The sequence below is a fragment of the Lutra lutra genome, chromosome 5, assembly GCF_902655055.1.
Source record: "Lutra lutra chromosome 5, mLutLut1.2, whole genome shotgun sequence".
Lineage (NCBI taxonomy): Eukaryota > Metazoa > Chordata > Mammalia > Carnivora > Mustelidae > Lutra > Lutra lutra.
The window spans coordinates 62,940,470-62,960,173 of record NC_062282.1 but is presented as its reverse complement, the minus strand read 5'-3'; the positions used below and the strand labels follow the sequence as shown (position 1 = coordinate 62,960,173).

At 51.1% G+C, this 19,704-nt stretch overlaps 1 protein-coding gene across 1 annotated transcript in view; it reads right to left on the bottom strand.

The window, feature by feature from the left end:
* ERGIC1 (endoplasmic reticulum-golgi intermediate compartment 1) overlaps positions 1-19,704 on the bottom strand; it is a 104,146-nt gene that overhangs the window by 11,792 nt on the left and 72,650 nt on the right. The window contains 4 exon segments of the mRNA XM_047729216.1: positions 1,421-1,543; positions 4,299-4,399; positions 9,133-9,193; positions 13,677-13,781. Of these exon segments, the coding sequence (XP_047585172.1) occupies positions 1,421-1,543; positions 4,299-4,399; positions 9,133-9,193; positions 13,677-13,781 (390 nt within the window).

Below are 19,704 nucleotides of genomic sequence, written 5' to 3'. Positions count from 1 at the left end.
TATGGTAGGTGCCCTCTGTTGACTGGAAGTTTCCAATTTGGAGTCAGAGAGCAGCCTAAGTCTGTTGTGAGGCTCAAATCAGTACTAGGGTTCTGACACCCTTTGCACCCACATGGCTTTCTATTGGCAAAGAGCTTCCCTTTGATAATGCCCTTTGAGTCCCATGAGGCCTAGGAGACAGGGAGAGGGCCAGTTACTGGTATATAGTGGATCATAAGATGGAGACGTTGCAGACATCTGAACTTTTTGCCTCTTAATATCCACCCCTCTGTTTCTTAGAAACTGACCCCTGATTTTCCCTTAGGGAGCCCCATCCCCTCACAATCTTTGTCCTCATGATCCAGCTGGGGCTGGCCAACTGGGGGTACTCCTTTCATTCTCTGGGCCACGAGGTTGGAAGGGGAGCTGCGTGAGGCCAATGACAGTACTATCTCATTCAGGACTCAGGTCAAATTACTGAGGAAGAGACACTTTCTATTAGTAAATTCTATTTGAAAATGAAGCTAGTTTAGAGGAAAACAAGACAAAAAAAAAAAAAGGTCTATTCTGGACAACATTTGTGCCTGGATCTAGCCATGCCTGAAGCTTAATTACAACAAGCCAACTGGATGTGGGGTTCTGTCTTTTCTGTAACAGAGTTGTGACTAATACAAATCTAGTGAGAGCCAGGAATTAAAGATCCAGAAGTAGACCCCTGATCTTGAATCATTATTAAGACTATGAAGAGGTACAAAAGCATAAGAGCCTTTAGGCCTCAGTTTCCAAATCTGTGAGGTAGAGATAATCTCCCCATCTCTTCCACCTCGGCTGACTCTGGCTTACAAAACATCTCTGGGCCTCTTGGCTGAAGCAGGGTGCCATGAGCCCGCTGTTCTGCCCCCAAGGACACTTCTAATGGAACGCCAGGAAATAGCATCCTTGATAGAAACACTCAGCATCAAAGAAAAATGACATCAGCTTGAAGCTGCCCCATAGAAAATCAGACTTAATGGAGACAATGCCAAAAAAAAAAAAAAAAAATCAAAGAAAAAAAGAAAAGAGAACAAGCAGGCAGGAGAGAAAGGAGAAACCTGACAGTACCAGCAGCTATAGTCGGAAAATAGACATGGGGGAAAAAATGAGTTAAATCTTCACTGTAGAATTTCCACAGAAAAGGATAAACCCTGCTAAACCTAACAAGCTATATAAACATCTACTTAACAAATTAAATTCATCTAGTGACATTCCCCTTTGGAAAATATTTTCTTGATGACACACCATTGATGTTGACATGATTCTGATAACATTTCTCCACATCCTACGGATCATAACTTTCTGTGTACAGCCTGTGCTCCTAACCCTGTAGACTGTCTCCCCTTCCTCTGAGAACTAGGAGGGGTGCAAGGAGAAGGGGTGCAGGGCAGGGGCCCCACCGACTTACCGTGGTGATGAACCTGTACAGAGGTTGCCTTCTCTCTGTGTACTTGACTGTGATGGGGCTAAGGTCATAGCGGAACCAGATGGCAGGGATGATCCGTCCTGTGTGGCTGTAGGCTACGTACTCCTAGGATGGAGGAGGGGAAAAGGGGGACATGAGAACCAGACATACAAACCATGGTTCCTGGTGGGTGGGGGGTGGACTGCAGAGGGTCCTTTGGAGACCCCAGGAGGGAGCCTTCTCTCTCTTGCCTAGAACTGGACCCTCCCCCTCCCAACACCATTCCTTTCACCCCTTCCCCTGGAGGCTCTGTTATTGGCATCCAGATGGGCAGCCTTTGCCAGGGACATTTCCAATCCTTTGGGTGGTTGAACACTGACCATATGACCTGGAGGCAGCACCAGAATCGGAGAGCAGAGAGGTGAAAAGGACAGGTGTGATCTGGGCTCCTCCGGAGTAAAGGCGCATTTCCCCCTGTAACTCCTGGCCATGCAAAATCCATTCACTTACTCATTGACTGTTGGCTAAGCACCTCTTGTGGGTGCTGGCTACTGGGGACCCCAAGGTGAGGAAGCTCTGCCCCATCCCCAGAGTGGGGGGGTCACAGTCCGGGGAAGGAAGCAGATGTAGAAGACCGTCCACAATACTGCCACATTGTCCGTGCCCCAGAAGCCTGGGGTGCTGGGGGGGCTGGTGACGAATGACCAACTCTCCCCAGGCCAGCTGGAAAGCTTATGAGGAGGGGGCATTCTACGCACACAGGACATCACCCTGAAGGGTGTGTGTGTGGGGGTGTGTGTGTGTGTAAGAGAGAGGAGTATAAGGCCATGTGGGGAGAGGGCCTCTTCAAAGAAGGAACACCCAGAACTGGAAAGACAGAAGCACCCTACCACCAGGCTTCCTGAGATGGCCCTTGGCTGGGTGAGATGAAAGGATGCTTAACGAGCTGAATTAATGTGTATCCTCTCTGGTCTAGGCATTTGCTGGAAACCTCTGGGCTATTCTCATTCACCCACAATAACTGTAGACCAGACTAAACCACAGGGGTGCCCCCCCATCCCAAATGCTAGGGTCCGTGCTCTGAGGCTTCTCCAGGGATGACCTAAGACCTTCCCACCCTAATGGACCACCGCTGGCTCTGACAGGCCCGGCCCACTCTTCCCCAGGGCAGGCTGGGGCCAAGGCCACAGAGAGAGCTGAGCAAGCCGTTCTGGCTGCTGGGTCTTTGCCAAAGCTTCAGGGGAAGGAGCCTTGGGCAAAACAGGATCAGCTTTCTCCGGCGGGAGCTGATGGGTCTGTTTAGGTCAAAGCCCAGAGCAGAGGGATAGAAGAAGATAATGAGAAATAGCAGTAGTAAGTCCCATTTACCCAAAGCCTCCTTTGTGGACAAAGCAGTTTTTTTTTTTTTTTTTAAAGATTTTATTTATTTATTTGACAGAGAGAGATCACAAGTAGATGGAGAGGCAGGCAGAGAGAGAGAGAGGGAAGCAGGCACCCTGCTGAGCAGAGAGCCCCATGCGGGACTCGATCCCAGGACCCTGAGATCATGACCTGAGCCGAAGGCAGCGGCTTAATCCACTGAGCCACCCAGGTGCCCAGACAAAGCAGTTTTTAAAACATTGCCCCACCGGATAGCGATCTTACGATGTGGGTACCGTCCCTTTTACAAATGAGTAAACAGAGGCACAGAGTGGTTATGAGACTTGTTCTGGGCCACACAGCTAGCAAGTGACTGAGCCAGGTCTGCACCAGCAGTCTGCTCCGGCCCCACCCTTTCTGCTCAGAACGCATCCCTATCCCAGCCCTTAGATGCCGTCAGCACCTGACAGTTACAATGAGATGCCCTTTAGGAGACAGTGAGTGAAAGAAACAGAACTCCCTTTGGAAAGTTACACCAGAGCATCAGTCAGCAGAGGTCGAGCCAGGCAGAGGGACCTCAAGCTACCCGAGAGAGAGTAGCTCTCAGCCCAACAGATTCGATTGACCCTGTTCAGGCTGAGTGGATGATGGGAGCAAGAGGCCAGGCTCTGGAGGCAGAGGAGAACCCGGTTCTAACCCTTACTAGGCCACTTTGTAGCTCTATGACCACCTCTCAGGGCCAAAACAGTGTCATTGTCCCCAAATCTGTAAAATGGGGACAAGGACGGTCCCAGTCAGAGCTGTCATGACTGAAAAAGACGGTAGAGTTAGAGAGCTTAGCGGAGTACCCAGCCCATAGTAACTGCTCAATAAATGGTAGCTATCACTCCATTACTATTTTCAATTGTGCTAAACAACATACTGGCTATAAGGGGTTTGGGCAGCCAAGAAGAGGAGGAAAAGGACAGTCCTGGTGATCAAGGGATCCACTGGGGGTGCCTCAACTAACGTGTTGCAAGCATGCCTGTCCATTGGCAGGGTCATGTCCCGAGAAGCTAGAGGCTGTCTCAGCTTGAAACAACTCTTAGTCATCCCATTCAGCGGGCCCTCACCGTCCTCTGCTTCCCATCAACGCCTACCTGCTTCTCCATGACTTTGAGTTTTGGGGTCCTAGGACGTTCCTGTTAGCCAATGGCCATCTGGTGATTCTGGATAACGTGCTTGCGCCCCGGGAGCCAGAAATTCTGTTGTGTGTTGACCAATCAGGGTCCTGAGTCTGAAGGACTGGGGCCAGATGCAAGGCTTTCTCAAAAGATCACACCCCATCTCCTGGTTCGATTTCCTCCCCTTAACTCTGACACTGGCCTCTCATCTCTAGCCAGGGACAGAGCCTGGCCCCAGCAGCACCCTGGGAAAGGCTCCTGGAAAGGGAACTGGTGGGAATTTCGCTCAGATACAGGTCATTCTGCTTAAGGCCAGCAGAGGGCGCAATTGCACACAGCTGGGCCCAAGGACGACCTACCTTGTTGGCCACTGTGTACTGGTAAGAGTACCGTTGCTTGCCACTCTTGTCCTCGTAAACTGTGGGCACGATCTTCAAGATGTAGTCATGGGAAGCGAGAGCTGCAGGAAGGACACAGCAGGATGAAGCAGGGGGACAGGCACTGCCCGGCTGGCAATTCTATTGTCATTTCAACCCTAAACCTGTTCAGCATTGTTGGGGGTGCCGTTTCCAAATTTTCATCACCAAACAACCCCTCTTCATTTTCTCTCTTTGGATACCAGGAATTGAGAGACTCCATCTATCAGGATCTTTATTCCTCCACTGTACAGGATATTAAAATTCTGGAAATGACCCCAATGTCCAGCAATAGAGCAAACGTTAAAGAATGGGTACTGTGACAAGCCACTGTCCAAGAGGTATTGTTAAGGGAAAAGAACCAAGTTACAAATGGAATGAATAACATGTTTCCATGTCCTGGGAGCAGGGAAGACTCACTCTCTCTAGATGCATGAATATACAGAATTTTCTGGAAAGATACCCAAGAAACTATTAGCAGTTGTATCCTCCGGGGAAGAAGGCAGGATTTGGTAAATATCACATTTCATGGTGCGCCCTTGGTCCTGTATGAACATTGTTGCTTTTGAAACAAGCTTAGTTTGAGTTTTAAAAAAAGAGAAATGGGGTGTGTGATTGGCTCAGTCAGAACGTGCAACTCCTGATCTCAAGGTTGTAAAGTTCAAGCCCCACGTTGAGTGCCTAGCTTACTTAAAAAAAAAAAAAAAAAAAAAAAAGAGTCCATGAAGCAGAGGAACTACATTTATGAAGAACTGTTCATAATTTCTTTTCAAATTTCTGTTCAAAAAAACTATTCAAATTTCCTTCCTCATTTTCAATTAAATGGGAGATCAGTTTTCCCTCTACCTGGCCCTGTCATATTGCACTATAACTCTTACCCACACTGCTGGACGGTGGACAGGGTGGGAGGGGGGACGCTGTAGAGAGCAGGGACCAAGCCCTACTCATCTATTCTCCCAGAACCCTGCAGAGGGCCTGGCACAGAGTGGAAAGTAGCAAGTGCTTACGGAATGAATGAACGGAAGGAAGGACGGCTGGTCCGGGGCATGAATGGAAGAGCAGATGAATCAGCTTCTGATAAGCATGAGGTAACCAGAACCAAACACGAGGCTGACAGAACGCTGGCCCGAAGCTGCCCAACGGCATCCAGGAGAGGTACAAATTCCCTTGGCTCGTGCTTCTGGGATGCTAAGAGAAGCTCAAGGAGCCCCTCAGTTATTGCCTTCTAGAATGTTGGCTCAGGGATCATGGAGCTAAAATCATACAGAAATTTAGTCTTTTATGTTCTAGTCCTGGTCTATGGGCTGAATCAGTTCTGAGTCCTTGGACTTGCTCGCTCTAAGAGGTTAGGGGAAGCAGATGGCACTCACGGCCTCTTCCTGCTAATACTGCCTCTTGGTAAGGAAAGAGCTGCTTCCTGAACTGTCTTGAGACCTGACTCCTCTGAAAAACCTCAGTAAAGCCCTGTGGCCTCAGGGAGAAGTCCACGAAGAACCTGCAGTGGGCCCCAGGGGTCAGGAGCAGGGGAGTCACCCAGGATTTAAAAGGCAGACACCTGGGTCTTACCCCTGCTGAATGGTTCCAGAGTGGGACTCAGAATCTGCATTTTAAACCCGGTGCCCAAAGATCATACTTGAGATACCGTGCTCCAAATGCCCATCGCTCTAGGTTAAACACTTGAGAGAACGAAAGAGTGAAAGCCTTATGAAAATCACATCTGTAATAGTTCTGTTAAAATTTGTACAAATATAGATGATCCCAAAGTGAAAAAAAAATAGAAACCACCCACAAATCCACCATCCACAGAAAACCATGGATTCACATTCTTGTATATAAACTGCTAAGCTTATGTTTATACATATATTTATATTTTCCTAAAATGGCATCACACTGTACCCTTTTCTAAGAACTAAACACCACAGATACCATTTTAGGTCTAAGACACAGAAAGCAGTAAGCCCCACTCCGTTTGTTTTAGTCGCTCCAATATCCCCTAGTATGGTGCCTGGCACACAGTAGGTGCTCAATAAACGTCAGCTGCCTGAATGCCTGCGAAGTTCTGACCCATCTGCACGTATCCCACAGAGCCGCCATGTAAATGGACTCAACCCATCCCCCCCGTGGCTAGACATTGACGCCGTTCTTCATTTTCACTGCTATAAACAATGACCTAATGAACATGATTTTCCTAAATCTTTGCACACTCTCTTCATTATTTCCTTAGCTTACTCTCCTATGAGTAGAAATGATGACTCAAAGGTAATGACCATTTTTAAAGCCTTTGACACAATTTGCCAAATGCCCACTAGGGACACCGCACCTAATTCCATCCACGTGGATTGCTTGGCTGTGGGCCCCTCCAGGGGGCTGCTGGCTCCAACCTGATCCAGGGAGGCCCATGTACACTTTGCCCTGGCAGCCTCCCACCCTCCCTCCTAACATCTTATTATGGAAAAATTCAAACACATACAAACTGGGGAATCCTATAACAAACCCCATTCCCCAGTTTCAACAATTAACAATACAGGGGAGCCTGGGTGGCTCAGTGGGTTAAAGCCTCTGCCTTCAGCTCAGGTCATGATCCCAGGGTCCTGGGATCGAGCCCCGCATTGGGCTCTCTGCTCCGCAGGGAGCCTGCCTCCCCCTGTGATTTCTGTCTGTCAAATAAATAAATAAAATCTTTAAAAAAATGTTTTAAAAAAACAAAAAACAAAAACCAATTAACAATACAGGGTTGGTTTTGCTTCCTCCCTACCCCATCTTTCACCCTACCCTGTTTTATCTGGAAGCAAATCCCAGACATCACATCAATTTATCCACAAATATTTTACTTATGTCTCTATAAAAGATAAAGGCTCTTAAAAAACAAAAACACAACAACTGCAATGTCATCATCGCCAGGGCTAAAACATCCACAATCCCTCCTCATTATCTCCAGAGAGAGTGGTCTGTTGGAAGAAAAATCGGTTATTAGAAGTGGGAGTTCCTTTACGTAAGGTGGCCAAGGAGGGTCTCTCGGAGGTGGTTGCATTTGAGCTGAGACCTACATGACAAGAAGCAGCCCTCAAGGGGAAGGTCTGGGAGCAGAGGGGGCAGCAAAGGCAAAAAGGCCCAGCAGGGAGGCCAAGCTGGAGGGCTGAGGGAATGAAAGCCAGCCCTACCCTTGGCTGCCTGTTGTTTGATCTAATGCATTTTCTTTCCATGGAAGCCAGCCTGAGATGGCTCTCGTCACTAGCCCTAGAGCAGGCAGGGTTTTCTGCCCAAACCCTCTACTGGTTGACACAGTCTGGGTCCTTCCAAGCTCAGTTCTATGTCAATATCTGCGCCAACTGCGAGCCGGTGTGGACACTGCTGTGGGACAACATTCTGCCCCACAGAACTATACCGACAGGGACACCAACATCAACATCGGAAGGATCATCTCCCGGTCAGAATCAGACATTTGCATGAAGACAAGGAGGCCTGCTCCTATGCTGCCTGCTGGAGGCAACAGGAAGGGGCTTGGACCCAGCAGGAAAGCAACCGGACAATGTAAAGCAAATATCCTAAGTATCACAGGCATTGCCGTGATGGTAAAAAACAACGAACAGACATTTTCCCCGAGGCAACGATGCCTTAATAAAGCATGGCAGAACTGCTGGGTGGGCAGCCGTGCCTCCATCACCACAGGAAACACTCCGAAAAAACATGTTCACGCACAAATGCCAAGGACAAAAATCAGAAGGGAAACGGCCATCTACTGGCTTTGAGATGATGACTTTTGCTGATGGATGAGGGTTCACAGGGACACAGAGAAATGAAGTATGATTTGTTAAGGGTGAGGTGAGGAAGTAAGGAAAGTCAAGGTCACCTGTCCTGCAGGATCCGGGGGGTGAATCCATTTAAGCAGACAGGTCTCTTGGGCCCATTCTGTGCATGCTACCAAGGCCCTATGTGTATGCACACATGTGTGCACAGGTGTGCAAAAATTCATTGGATCAGATGACAGGTGTGTGCACAGGTGTGTCAGTGTGTAAAGACACCAAGCCCTCTTTCGTAGGGGCCAAGGTACCAGAGAACTGAGCAGGTGGAGAGCTCAGGGAGGGAGCATTCATGAGGGGGAGGGGCTCCAGCAGGAGGAAAGTGGGGGGTTGGGTGGGTGGCTGGGTGGTCAGACCCAACTGGGCCACCCTCAGCCCTGTTCTCCTGGTACCACTGGAGCCAGGATGAATCCCAGCAATGCCACGGCTCCCTGTGGGATCTTAGGTGATCATCTCAACTAAAAACAATTACGTGGCAGTAATGATAACAATAATGATGATGGGGCGCCTGGGGGGCTCAGTGGGTTAAGCCTCTGCTTTCAGCTCAGGTCATGATCCCAGGGTCCTGGGGTTGAGCCCTGGCATCAGGGGCTCTCTGCTCAGCAGGGAGCCTGCTTCCCTTCCTCTCTCTGCCTGCCTCTCTGCCTACTTGTGATCTCTGTCTGTCAAAAAAATAAATAAATAAAATAAAATAAATTAAAAAAAATTTTTTTCTCTAAAAAAATAAAAAAATAATGATGATAATAGCTGGTACTCACTGAGCTCTTACGAGGTACCTGGGATTGTCACATTCCTTTCCCCAGGGAGGGTGGAGACAAGTCACTTTTCTCCCCTTGTCTGTCAGACAGGGCTCATTCCACCTCCCTCACAGGCCAGCTGTGGGAATGGGGCATTCACAGCCCGGCTTACACTGAGTACTTGCTGCACGTTCCCTTCTCCCTTTTTCCCTGTTCCCAGTTGGGATACTGGATACATACGGTTGGAGGTGAGTCTGTCTGCTCCCCCGAGGGCATTGAAAGCTCCATGCACATTCTGGACCTGTGGAGAAGCACAGTGAGTGGAATGATTCCAGGAAATCACCTCTTCTGGGCCTGATTCTGGCTGCCCGGGACGGCCAGGTGCAACCTGGTGTAGGGACCTTACTCAGCATGGTCTGTCTCACAGAGAAGTTGTAGAGGGCAAGATACAGACATAGCATGGGCCTGGCACATAGCAAGCACTAGCTTGCTTCCCATCGTGGGTCCCTGTAATATATCACTTTAGCCTGCGCATTTCTAGTCATCTCATTTAGTGCCCCTAATGAGGTACTGTTCAGCCCATTTTACAGAAGAGCAGACCAAGGCTTGGAGAAATGCTGAAACATGTCCAGTGTCACACAGCTGATAAACGGCAGAGCCAAACTCCAAATTCGGGTATCTGACCTCAAGCCTGGGTTCTTTCCATTAAGCCACTTTGGAAAGCCTGGGTCCCAGCACACACCTCCTGATATCCCTTACAGCCTTCTGAGGATCCAGGGCTGCTGGCCTCCTACTGAATCTGCTGCAGAGAACATTCAGCAGCTTTCCTCACGGCAGCTGGCCCTACTGTGTCCTCCTGGCAGGGTCTGATGTAGAGTGGGGCTGAAGGCCATATTCTGCCTCTTCTCTGAGGATGAGCGGAAACCATGTCAGCTGCAGGAACATCTAAAGCAGGGCAAGGCACGCCAGGTACATGAGGCATGACACCATGGGTATGGTTAATAGGAGTTGCCAAGCTAGTCATCCTGGAGGGCTTCCTGGAAGAAGTGATACACTAAGATCTGCAGGAAAGTGGGAAGTTAATTAGGCAAGCAGCATCTGTGAAGCATGAACTAGAGACTGAGGAATAAACAGAGGCCTGTGTGGCCCCAGGGGAAGGGGTTGAGGTAGGTGGGGAACAGGCTTCTTCAGGAAGGGTGAGAAGCGGTTGGGTGACCTGATCCTTGATCCCGATCCCAGGTGGCTGATATTTACTGAGCACTTAACAAGCCCAAAGAAAGGGGAAGTTTGTCCACTGCCGCCTTAGGGAAGGAGAATCTGAACCAAGAGGAAGGTGGCTATGGGAGATGAGAGCTAGAATATTCCCTCCCATAGTCAGGTGTCATGGTTTTATCTCACATTCATTTGTTTGATCATTTGATTAACTTCTGTTTTCCCCTCTGGACTGCGGTTGGACACCGACACTCAGCAATGCGCAAGACACATAACCTGCAGGACAGGTGTTGAAGAAATACTTGCTGGAGTAGCTGGAACCTCAACTAAGTTTTTTACCTTGAAAGAAAATCCTATTTTGCCCATAATCACGACCAAACAGAAGGCTGTCAGTGTCTTGTTCTGCCAGTGGCACATACCAACATAAGACTGTCCCCTCTCCTACACACATCTGTCCCCGTCCCTTCTCCCTGCTGCCCTGCCTCTGTCTGGGTCCCGTCTCCCCTGCCCTTGGCTGCAGCCCGTCCCTCACCCCCAGTCTGGCCTCACAGCCCGCCTTCTTCCCCACGGCAGGTGGGTGCTTTAACACACCAACCTGCCCCCGTCAGCCCCACCTGCCTGAATCTAACACGGGTCTCTTGCCCCCCATAAAACTCTGCTCCCTGCTCCCTTTCTGGGACACTTCTGCATCCTCTCCAACTCTGAGGAGCACTCACTTGCCAGGCCTTGTTACAGAACATCATTCTGATGCTGTAGACATCTGCTGACCCATTTTTTTCTTAAAGTAACCTTGAGAGTCTTTTTTATGAAAATGACCAGCTGGGTGTGTCAGAGAATGGAAGGTGTGTGAAGTGCCCTGTGCCCGTGAGACTTCCCTGTGAGCTTAGCCAAATCCTTCTCACCCTTCAGGGGTTGGCTTACATGTCACCTGCAAGGTCACCCTCCTTTGGAAAGCCCTCCCTGACTTCCCAGGCTAGGAGGAAACTTGTCCCTGCTCCCATATTACTGCCCAGAATCCTGCGCCTCTCTTGTCCTTAACCCTCCTCGTCCTATATTATCCTGATATTTATTTGATCTCTTCTCTTGAAAGCCAGAACCCTGTATTGTTACATGATGGGTATCATGTAACTCCAGGGCCTGGAGCAGAGCAGATATTTCAAGAGTGTCTGATGAATCCATGACTGCAGGAGGCACAGTAATAGAAGACCTGGGGTCAGACATACCCGGTTTCTTATAAGCTGTGTGACCTTGGACAAGTTGCTGAATCCCTCTGAAACCCAGTTTCCTCATCAAGAACAAATCCCATCCAGCACCCTTAAGGATTAAACACGGGGCACCTGTAATGTTGCCCTCTAGGTAAGAAAGAGCAGGCCTCTGGCGTCCAGAGTTCTCAGAGCGAAGAAGGAGTGTGGCATGGTACAAAGACTTGGTTTGAATTCTGGCTGTGCAGAGCCAAGGGATGCTGGATAATCTTCCCCTGTGCACACGGGAGTTCATGGTGACTTTTTCCCAGGGCTGTGTAAGGATTTGCTGAGCTTGTGGGCCTAAAGGCAGCTAGGGGACTGCCCAGCGCTCAGTCTATGGAGGGTCCGCTGCCCACCACCTGCCCATGATTTGTCAGCTCCTGTCCCACTGGGGGTGATGACCACCCCACCTTCTGTGTTCTCCATGGCTGCATGAGCCCCTCAAAGGCTGGGGGCATGCTCTGTCTCTCAGGGCCTCGTGCAGAGTTAGGGTACAGAGAGCAACAACAGTGGGTGATAGCTCATTTCCTTGACCACTTTGTGCCTGGTCCTGATCTAAGGGCTATATGCGCAGGAATTCATTTTATCTTCACTACAATCCTCCGAGGCACGTACTAGTTATTGTCCCCATCTTATAGATACGGTAACTGAGGCTCAGCAGGACTCAATCATTTGTTCAAGGTTACACAACTAGTACGCAGTGGAGCCAGGACTTGGATCTAGAAAGGCGAGCTGGGGAGCCAACACACGCCGACCCCCCAAGTGGAGCACTGGGGCCACGTGAGTAGTGAGCCCTGTGTGTAGGGAGTGCACAGTCAGGGGGCAGGCCGTGCTTCACCGAGTGTGCAGGCAGGAGACTGGCTCACGGCACCAGGGTGGCCAGGTTCTCTGTCCCTAAGCCCTGTCTCTAAGAGGAAGAGCTCCGTGGCCTCCAAAGGGACTGGAGAGGTGATGACTAGCCCCTCAGGCCAGGCACAAGGTACCCACAGGGAAAGCAGCAGAGGCAATGTGCAGTGGAGAGAGGAGGTGTGAGGGGCGTGGGAAGGAGGGGAAGGAGGCACCAGCAGTGTGGCCCGAAGCCGGACTCATGATTCAAACTCAGGCGCTGCAACAGACTGTACCCTCCCCATGCCTCAACTTCCTCACCTGTAAAATGGAGACAATAAAGGACCCACCTCTAGGGCCGCTGAGAGAGTGAAGGGGAGTCTCGTGTACGAAGAATGGTGCTTGGCAGGTCCACTGAGTGGGGCAATGCGGACACGAGTGTGTATGTGAGATGTTCCAACTCAGGTGAGCCTGTGCACGTCTCTGGGTGCTATGTGTGCGCTGTGTCTGTGCAAGAGTCTGAATGTATGTACATTTGGTGTGTGTGTTTGGGATGGATCTTAGGGTATATGTGTGAGCACGCATGTGTCAGGGAGTACCTTTGAGCGTGAAGAGTGTGTGCATGAGTCTCAGCAGATGTGCGCGCACAGAAATGGCATAATGCTGTGTGTGCTGGGCTTGTGGGCCAGTGTGAGCCCCAGGTGCACACCACCATCCCTGGGGGACCCCACCCTCCAACATCCTTAACCAGGAACCAGTATTCTCATTGAGCAAGGCTTGGTGGCAGGACCCAGGGTCCCCATCCCAGCACTGTGGCTGGAGCAGTTCCCTCCCTGCTCTGAGCCTCCATTCCAGGATCTATTTCATGACCATGGGGAGTAGTGGAGAGGAGAGAACAACCGAGCTCCCCTGCCTGCAGCTGGAGGAGAGCGGGTGGCTTGTGCTGGGCTCCCATACATGGCTGCCACAGGTAGGAAGCTGCTGGGCTGGGCCCGCTGGAGGCGGCCCTCTCCGTCCCCACCAAGGACTGTCAGAGGCTTCCTTCACCATGGTGCCTCTACTTGGTAGGCTTGGGCACTGGGCTGGAGGGTGGACGGGGCTGTAGAGGGGCACAGGCTGGACTCTGGCATTAGACAGATCTGCTGGGGGACCCCACACAAGTGGCTTCTCTGGGCCCAGCTCCACAGCTGTAAGACATGGTGCCCCCTCATACCTTGTAAGGCCACACTGGCACAGAGAAAGTGTTAGCACATGAGTACCGGCTCATGAAAAGTGTGTCCCTTTCCCCAGGCTCCAGGTCTCAACCAAGGGTCCAAGCACATGGTACTGTCAAAATGGTAGGCCCACGCTCCAAAGGAACAATATACAGGAGCTGTTTGACAGAGACTCCGAGGGGGTGACCCATCTAGATGCTACCTTTGCACTCAGAGAGAAGAGACGGCTCCAGGTGACAGTCCCTGGACACCCGCCCCCAGCCACACCACCGGTGTGTGCCTTGCTCACCTGTAGTGTGTCCCCAAACGAGAGCTTGTGGATGACATGGGTCATGTCCGGGTTCTGTGGCTGGGCCGTGGCACTGTGTGTAGACACGTGGAAGTTGCCCGGGACCTGGGGGAGAGATGTGAGTTTCAGGAGTCTCGATGGCTGTCCCAGAGGTAGGGGGCGGGTCTCCCCCGCTGGAATCAGACAGATCTGGTTTGGGATGGGATCCCAGCATGGTCCGAACCATGGCACTTTGGAAGAGTTATTGCTCTTCTCTGAGCCTCAGGTGGCTCATCTGTAGAATGGGGGCAGGAACAGAAACTACCCAAGGGGGCTGCCGGGATTAGGGGGTGAGAGAAAACAGCTGGGCACCTGGTGCAGGCCAGGGCTCAAAATGGCAGCTGCCCACTGGCCACTCCGTGGCTGTTGGCTGCATGGTGGGTTGATCCCGCAGCCCCATGGACCAACTAAAGCTCCTCAAAATGCAAGTCAACACTACTACTCACCCACATTTGCCCCACCGCCCCAGACTGGGGGATCCTTGAAGGCAGGACTGTGGTGGCCTCCTTTCCTCCCTGGGCCTTGATGTCCTGGCACAGCCCAAGAGAGGGACTGATGTCCTGTGACAATCCTGTGGATTCTCTTTCAAAGGATTTCTTTCAAAGGGCCCCTCCTCTACCAAGCTGCTCAGGCCAAACCCTTGGTGTCATCTTGGCCTCCTGTCTTTCTCTCACACCTGATCTCCCCACCAGGAAAGCCTGTATGCTCCACACTCACGATGAGTAGTTCCTGCCCTTCTCAGGTCTCCACTGCTTCCCTAGACCAGACAGTGGGGGCAGCCTCCCCACTGGGCTCCCAACCTGAGCCCTTGGCACCCCCAGGCCTTTCCCTGACAGCAGCCAGGGGGTCCTTTTGAACCCTACATCTGATTGTGTCACTCCTCTGCTCACCTCTTTCTCTGCGTACTCCCCCTGGCCGTGCTAGCCTCCCTGTGGCACCAGGAACAGTGCCAGTGTGGTCCCACCTTGGTCCCTTGTGCCTGTGACCCCTTCTTGGAACCTTCTTTGATGCGGCTCTCCCTGGCCTCCCTCAGGCCTCTGCTCAGGGGGCCTCCCCAACACCCATCCCCAAAACCCTTGGTCTGCAAAAGCACTCAGCAGCTCCTGCCACCTGATCTCTATCTAGTTCTAATCTACTTCCTCACTGGAGGACGCTGGCTCCATGCTGGTGGCAAGCTGTATCTGATTTGATGCGCACTCCCTGACCCTGGCAGATGCTCACAGAATAGATACTGGATGAATGAACAAACTATGAATGGCACTAATTCTTAAACTAGCATTTTTGATTTTGACATTTGACCTCTGGTAATTCCCATTTTACAGAAAAGAAAACTGAGGCTCAGAGCAGTGAAGAAGGCGTGTCAAGAGCTGTGGTTTGAACTCATAGCTGTTGGACTCCAGACTCAGCGCACTGAAGCAGGACGGGACTCTCCCTCCCACCATGTACCTTGGCAACCCTGGGGTGATGGCCACATCCAGCCATTCCTTGGGACGTGCTGGGTTTGGGAAAATGGCCCAGACAAAAGCCTGGAACAGAAAATGAGACTGCACAACCCACACTGGACCAGAGGGATGTACAGACTGTGGGGACCATGGGGAGGGCTCCCAATTCAGTTGGGAGTGTTCAGAGCGGGGGTATCTCAGCAGAAAGGACACTCCTATGCTAATGAGTCCACATTACTGGGGATCAGCTGGAAAAGTATGGAGGCAGATGGAACAGCATGAACAAGTATAGAGGTCAGAAACTGCCCAACCCAGTCGGTGCACATCTGTAAGGAACTAGAAAAGTTTGGTACTACTGAACCCAGCATAAGAGAACAGCCCGCAGTGGGTGGTAGCATCAGGAAACAAAGAGGCATTAGAGGGAGAAGGGGCTGCTCAGCAAAGGCCCCAGCGCCATGCTGAAAAACAGTTTATTTTTATCCCAGTTCAACAAAGGTTTGGTAAGCTGTATTAGAGGAAGGAATATGGATTAAAGCTTCTGGCTTAGCAGCAGTCCATCAAAGTCTGCTTATTTTGTAAGCATGTCTGTTTCAAACACAAAGCTGTAGGCTTCTAGAGATCCTCCTGTCTTCACGAGGGCCTGAGTTTTGTGGACTGACCTGGAAGGTACCAGGCATGGCCCCGCCTCAGCTCACAGGTGAGGCAGCAGTCGGGTTTGGGATATGAGCTTCAGGAGCAGTGACCCATGGTAGAGTAGCAGCTGGGTTCTATATTCCATTCCAGCCCACCCCCGAGCTGGGGTGCCTTGGGCAAGGACAGTAACCTCCCCATGCCTCAGTTTCCCCACTGGCAAAATGGAGATGATGACCACAAAGGGTTACAGAGAGAATTAAAGGAGGGGAGGAGTGCAAAGCCGATGGTAACTGCTATTGGTTCGGATTCTTAGAATGAACATGTTCATCATCAGAACAAGGACCCAAGAACAGAAGGAGAGCATGGGGAAAAGAACGGGGAGAGCATGGGGAAAAACCCACTGTATCTCAGAACTATTTCTTAACTTCATTTTTACTTATATAAATAGTTAACTATACACATTTGTATTATAAAAAATTCACAAGGATGCCTGGGTGTCTCAGCCAGTTAAGCATCTGCCTTCAGCTCAGGTCATGATCTCAGGGTCCTGGGATTGAGTCCCATGTTGGGCTCCCTGCCCAGTGGGGAGTCTGCTCTCCCTGTGCCTGCACCTCCCCCACTTGTGCTCGATCTCTCTCTCTCCCTCTGACAAATAAATAAAATCGTAAAAATTCACAAGAACAAGTGAGGATTATAGTCCCCCTTGCCTATCACCTCCTGAAGTAAGAAACCAACAGCGTCAGGCATGGGTCCTTTGGCGTTTTCCCATGCAGTGACATGGGGCTGCCGGTGGGCAGAGTTCAGAATGGGGTTTGGAGCTTGGACCTGAGGCTCCCAGAGTTAAGTGAGGCCGAGAGGCTGGCTCTGGCGCATCTGCCACCCGCTGCCTCCCTGAGAGGCTGTGACTCAGTGACCCGCTCCCCCTCCGCAAGGAATCCATCACAGGTGGCTGACTCATGCCCGCACACGCTGGGCTGAAGAAAGAAAAGACGACGCTTTTAGAGCCTGTGACTTAGGAACCTACGTCAGTGTCTCTGATAGATTTTAGAAACCTATAGATGGAGCCAGGCCCCAAACCCGGGCCCCTCCTGCCTTCCTCCTGGGGGGTGGTTGATTCAGCGAGGAGTCTGGGCTGCTGGGGGCTGCCAGTGCAGCTTGGAACATGTGACCTTGGACGTCTGACTGCTGGCCGACTTCCTGATGGACAGATAAGAGGGCCATGGGGCAAGTGCAAGCTGGATGCTGGGAGATAAAGGGGTGGGCGCCAGCTGTGAACCTCGCCTGTCATCAGGGCACACTGGCGGCTGGCTTTCTTGTTGAGCACCCTCTGTCTGAGCGCTCCTAGGAGGCATGCACCCGGAACAAGGGAGAGGGGGGTTTCCACTCCTTGCAAGGGGACAAGGACAGAGGGTGACCTCAGCTGTGACCTGGAGTGAATGGACATAGTTGTCATAGCTCAAGATGCTGGCACAGCTCAAGATGCTGGCGTGACCAAGATGCTGGCAAGGAGAAGCAACAAGGGGACAGGGGATGCAGGGGGAGAGCAGGGGCCTGGTACCAGGCTGCCTGGGTTCAGATTCTACTTAATTCCTTGTGCCTTGCTGTCCTCAGAGCTGTTATGAGGACTAAATAGGCTAATCTGGGAAAGTGCCAGATAGGAACCCAATAGGGAATAGCCATAAGGCAAGGGCTGGCATGGCACTTTCCTAGAATCCCCAGCCCGCCCTGACCAGAGAAGAGCCATTTCTTGAAAAACATCCATGCACATTTTATGAGCACACTTTTACCCAGGTGACAGTGGGCACCAGCTGGTGAAATCAAGGATGCTCCCGCTGACGGAAGACAAGGCAGGTCAGGGAAGGGGCACCGACATGTGTCCCTGTTTCCAAGGTGTTAAGTGCTTTGTATTTTAATTTGCTCGTGTCTTACAACCTGTGAGGCTAGTACTAGTATCCCCATTTTACAGATGAGGACACTGAGGCTCAAAGAGGCTCAACTGCCCAGCGTCATTCAATCCGTGAGCCCTGTAGCCAGGGCTCTCGACCCCGGGTCTGTCTGACCACCAAAAGCAAGCCCCACTTCACCCAGAGCCAGCCGGGGGCCCTATCACAGCCTGTCTGGGGGGAGGTGACTGCAGCCATGTGCATGACTGCCAAGGCGAGGAAGGTATGGTGCTGGGCTAGCTCCTGGGTGGTGGTCCTGCTTCTCTTGTGTCCACCCCAGGCTGGGGGCCAACAGGGTCCCTTCTTTGTTCATTGTTGGAGGCACAAATATTTGTTTAAGCTGGGTGATCATACCCCTGAGGGGAGGCCCCCACAATTGGGAGCTGTGTGTTCATCTGCTCATCTTCAACCATCACCTTTCAGACAGGCCTTCCCTTTGCCCCTATCTCAGTGGGGTTCCTCTCTCTCTCCCCACCAGACCACCCCTTCATCTCCCTGCTCCTCAACACTGGAGTGTACCAGACATCAGTCCTCAAACCACACTGGCCTCAAGACCTTGGGTTTCTGGGGCGCCTGGGTGTCTTGGTTGTTAAATGTTGGCCTTCAGCTCAGGTCATGATCCCAGGGTTCTGGGATCGAGCTCCGCATGAGGGTTATCTGCTTGCGGGGGGGAAGCCTTCTTCTCCCTCTCCCTCTCTCACTCCCCCGTCATGGGCTTTCTTGCTCTGCCTCTCTTTCTCAAAATAAAATCTTAAAAAAAAAAAAAAGACTTTGGGTGCTTATATTTCGGTGCCATGGACCCTTTGCCAACATCTTCTCTTCACTGATGACTCCCACATTCACATTCCAGCTCAGAACAATCTCCTGAACCATACCTCCGATCCCAGATGAAACATATCCAAAACTGAACAACCGCTTCCCAGCCCTACCACCCATAGAATCCATGTGTGCCCAAGCCTCTGTATCTAGAAAATGGGACCTCCTGGTTGTCCAGACAAAAACTAAGAGGTGGTTCTGATTCCACTCTTGCCCTCACCACCCACATCCAACTGATCAGTAAGTCTTGTTGACTCCACATCCCTAATCAGACCACTTCTCTCCAACTCCGCTGCACAACCATAGACCGTGACCTCTGCTCTTGGCCCCCTTCACTGTGCTCCCCCCACAGCTGTCACGGTGAGCTTTCTGAAGTTTCGCTGTCCAACAGAGCTTTCTCTGATGATAAAGATGGTATATAGCACTGATATGGTAGCCACTAGTCTCTCTTAATAAAGTCCTTGAAATGGGACTAGTGAGAGCGATAGACGGAATTTTTCACTTTATTTAATTTCAATGAATTTAAATTTAAATAGCCCCACCCAGCTAATGGCTACCATATTGGATAGCATAGTTCTAAGCCATATATCTGATCACATTGCTTTCCTGCTTACAGCTCTCCCATGGCTTCCCATCACCATCACCATAAAATCCAAATCAGGGAGCACAGCGTGGACCCTGTGACTTCATTTAACCCCTAAAATGTGGCATAAGTAACCTTCTCTGCTTTCACACTACAGGGAGTCCTGAGCTCTCATGGAAAAAGGCCACTCTGCCAGAAAGAACACACACAGAGGCCACGTGGAGAGGAGAGGCCCTGAGACTACGTGGGGAGAGACAGTTCCAGTAACACCAGTGTTCCAGCCCAGCCCAGCTTTGTAGACACCAGGCAGGAACTGTGGGAAGGGAGGGCACCTGCCCTGTCTAAAGGGGCAGCTGCCCCTTGGATCCAGATGGAAGTTGCCAGTGGGATGTGGGCCCAGTGTGGCTAGAGCCTCTGACTTTGAAAAGGCAGAAGTGTGGACTCCCGATCTTTAGATACTGGCTCTGACGTGTCTGCACGCTGGAGAGGACAAACATAGCTTGTCTTTGGGCTGGGTGTGGCCAGGGAGTTCGCAACGTCTGATTCAGATGTCAGGGACCAGAGACAGGCTG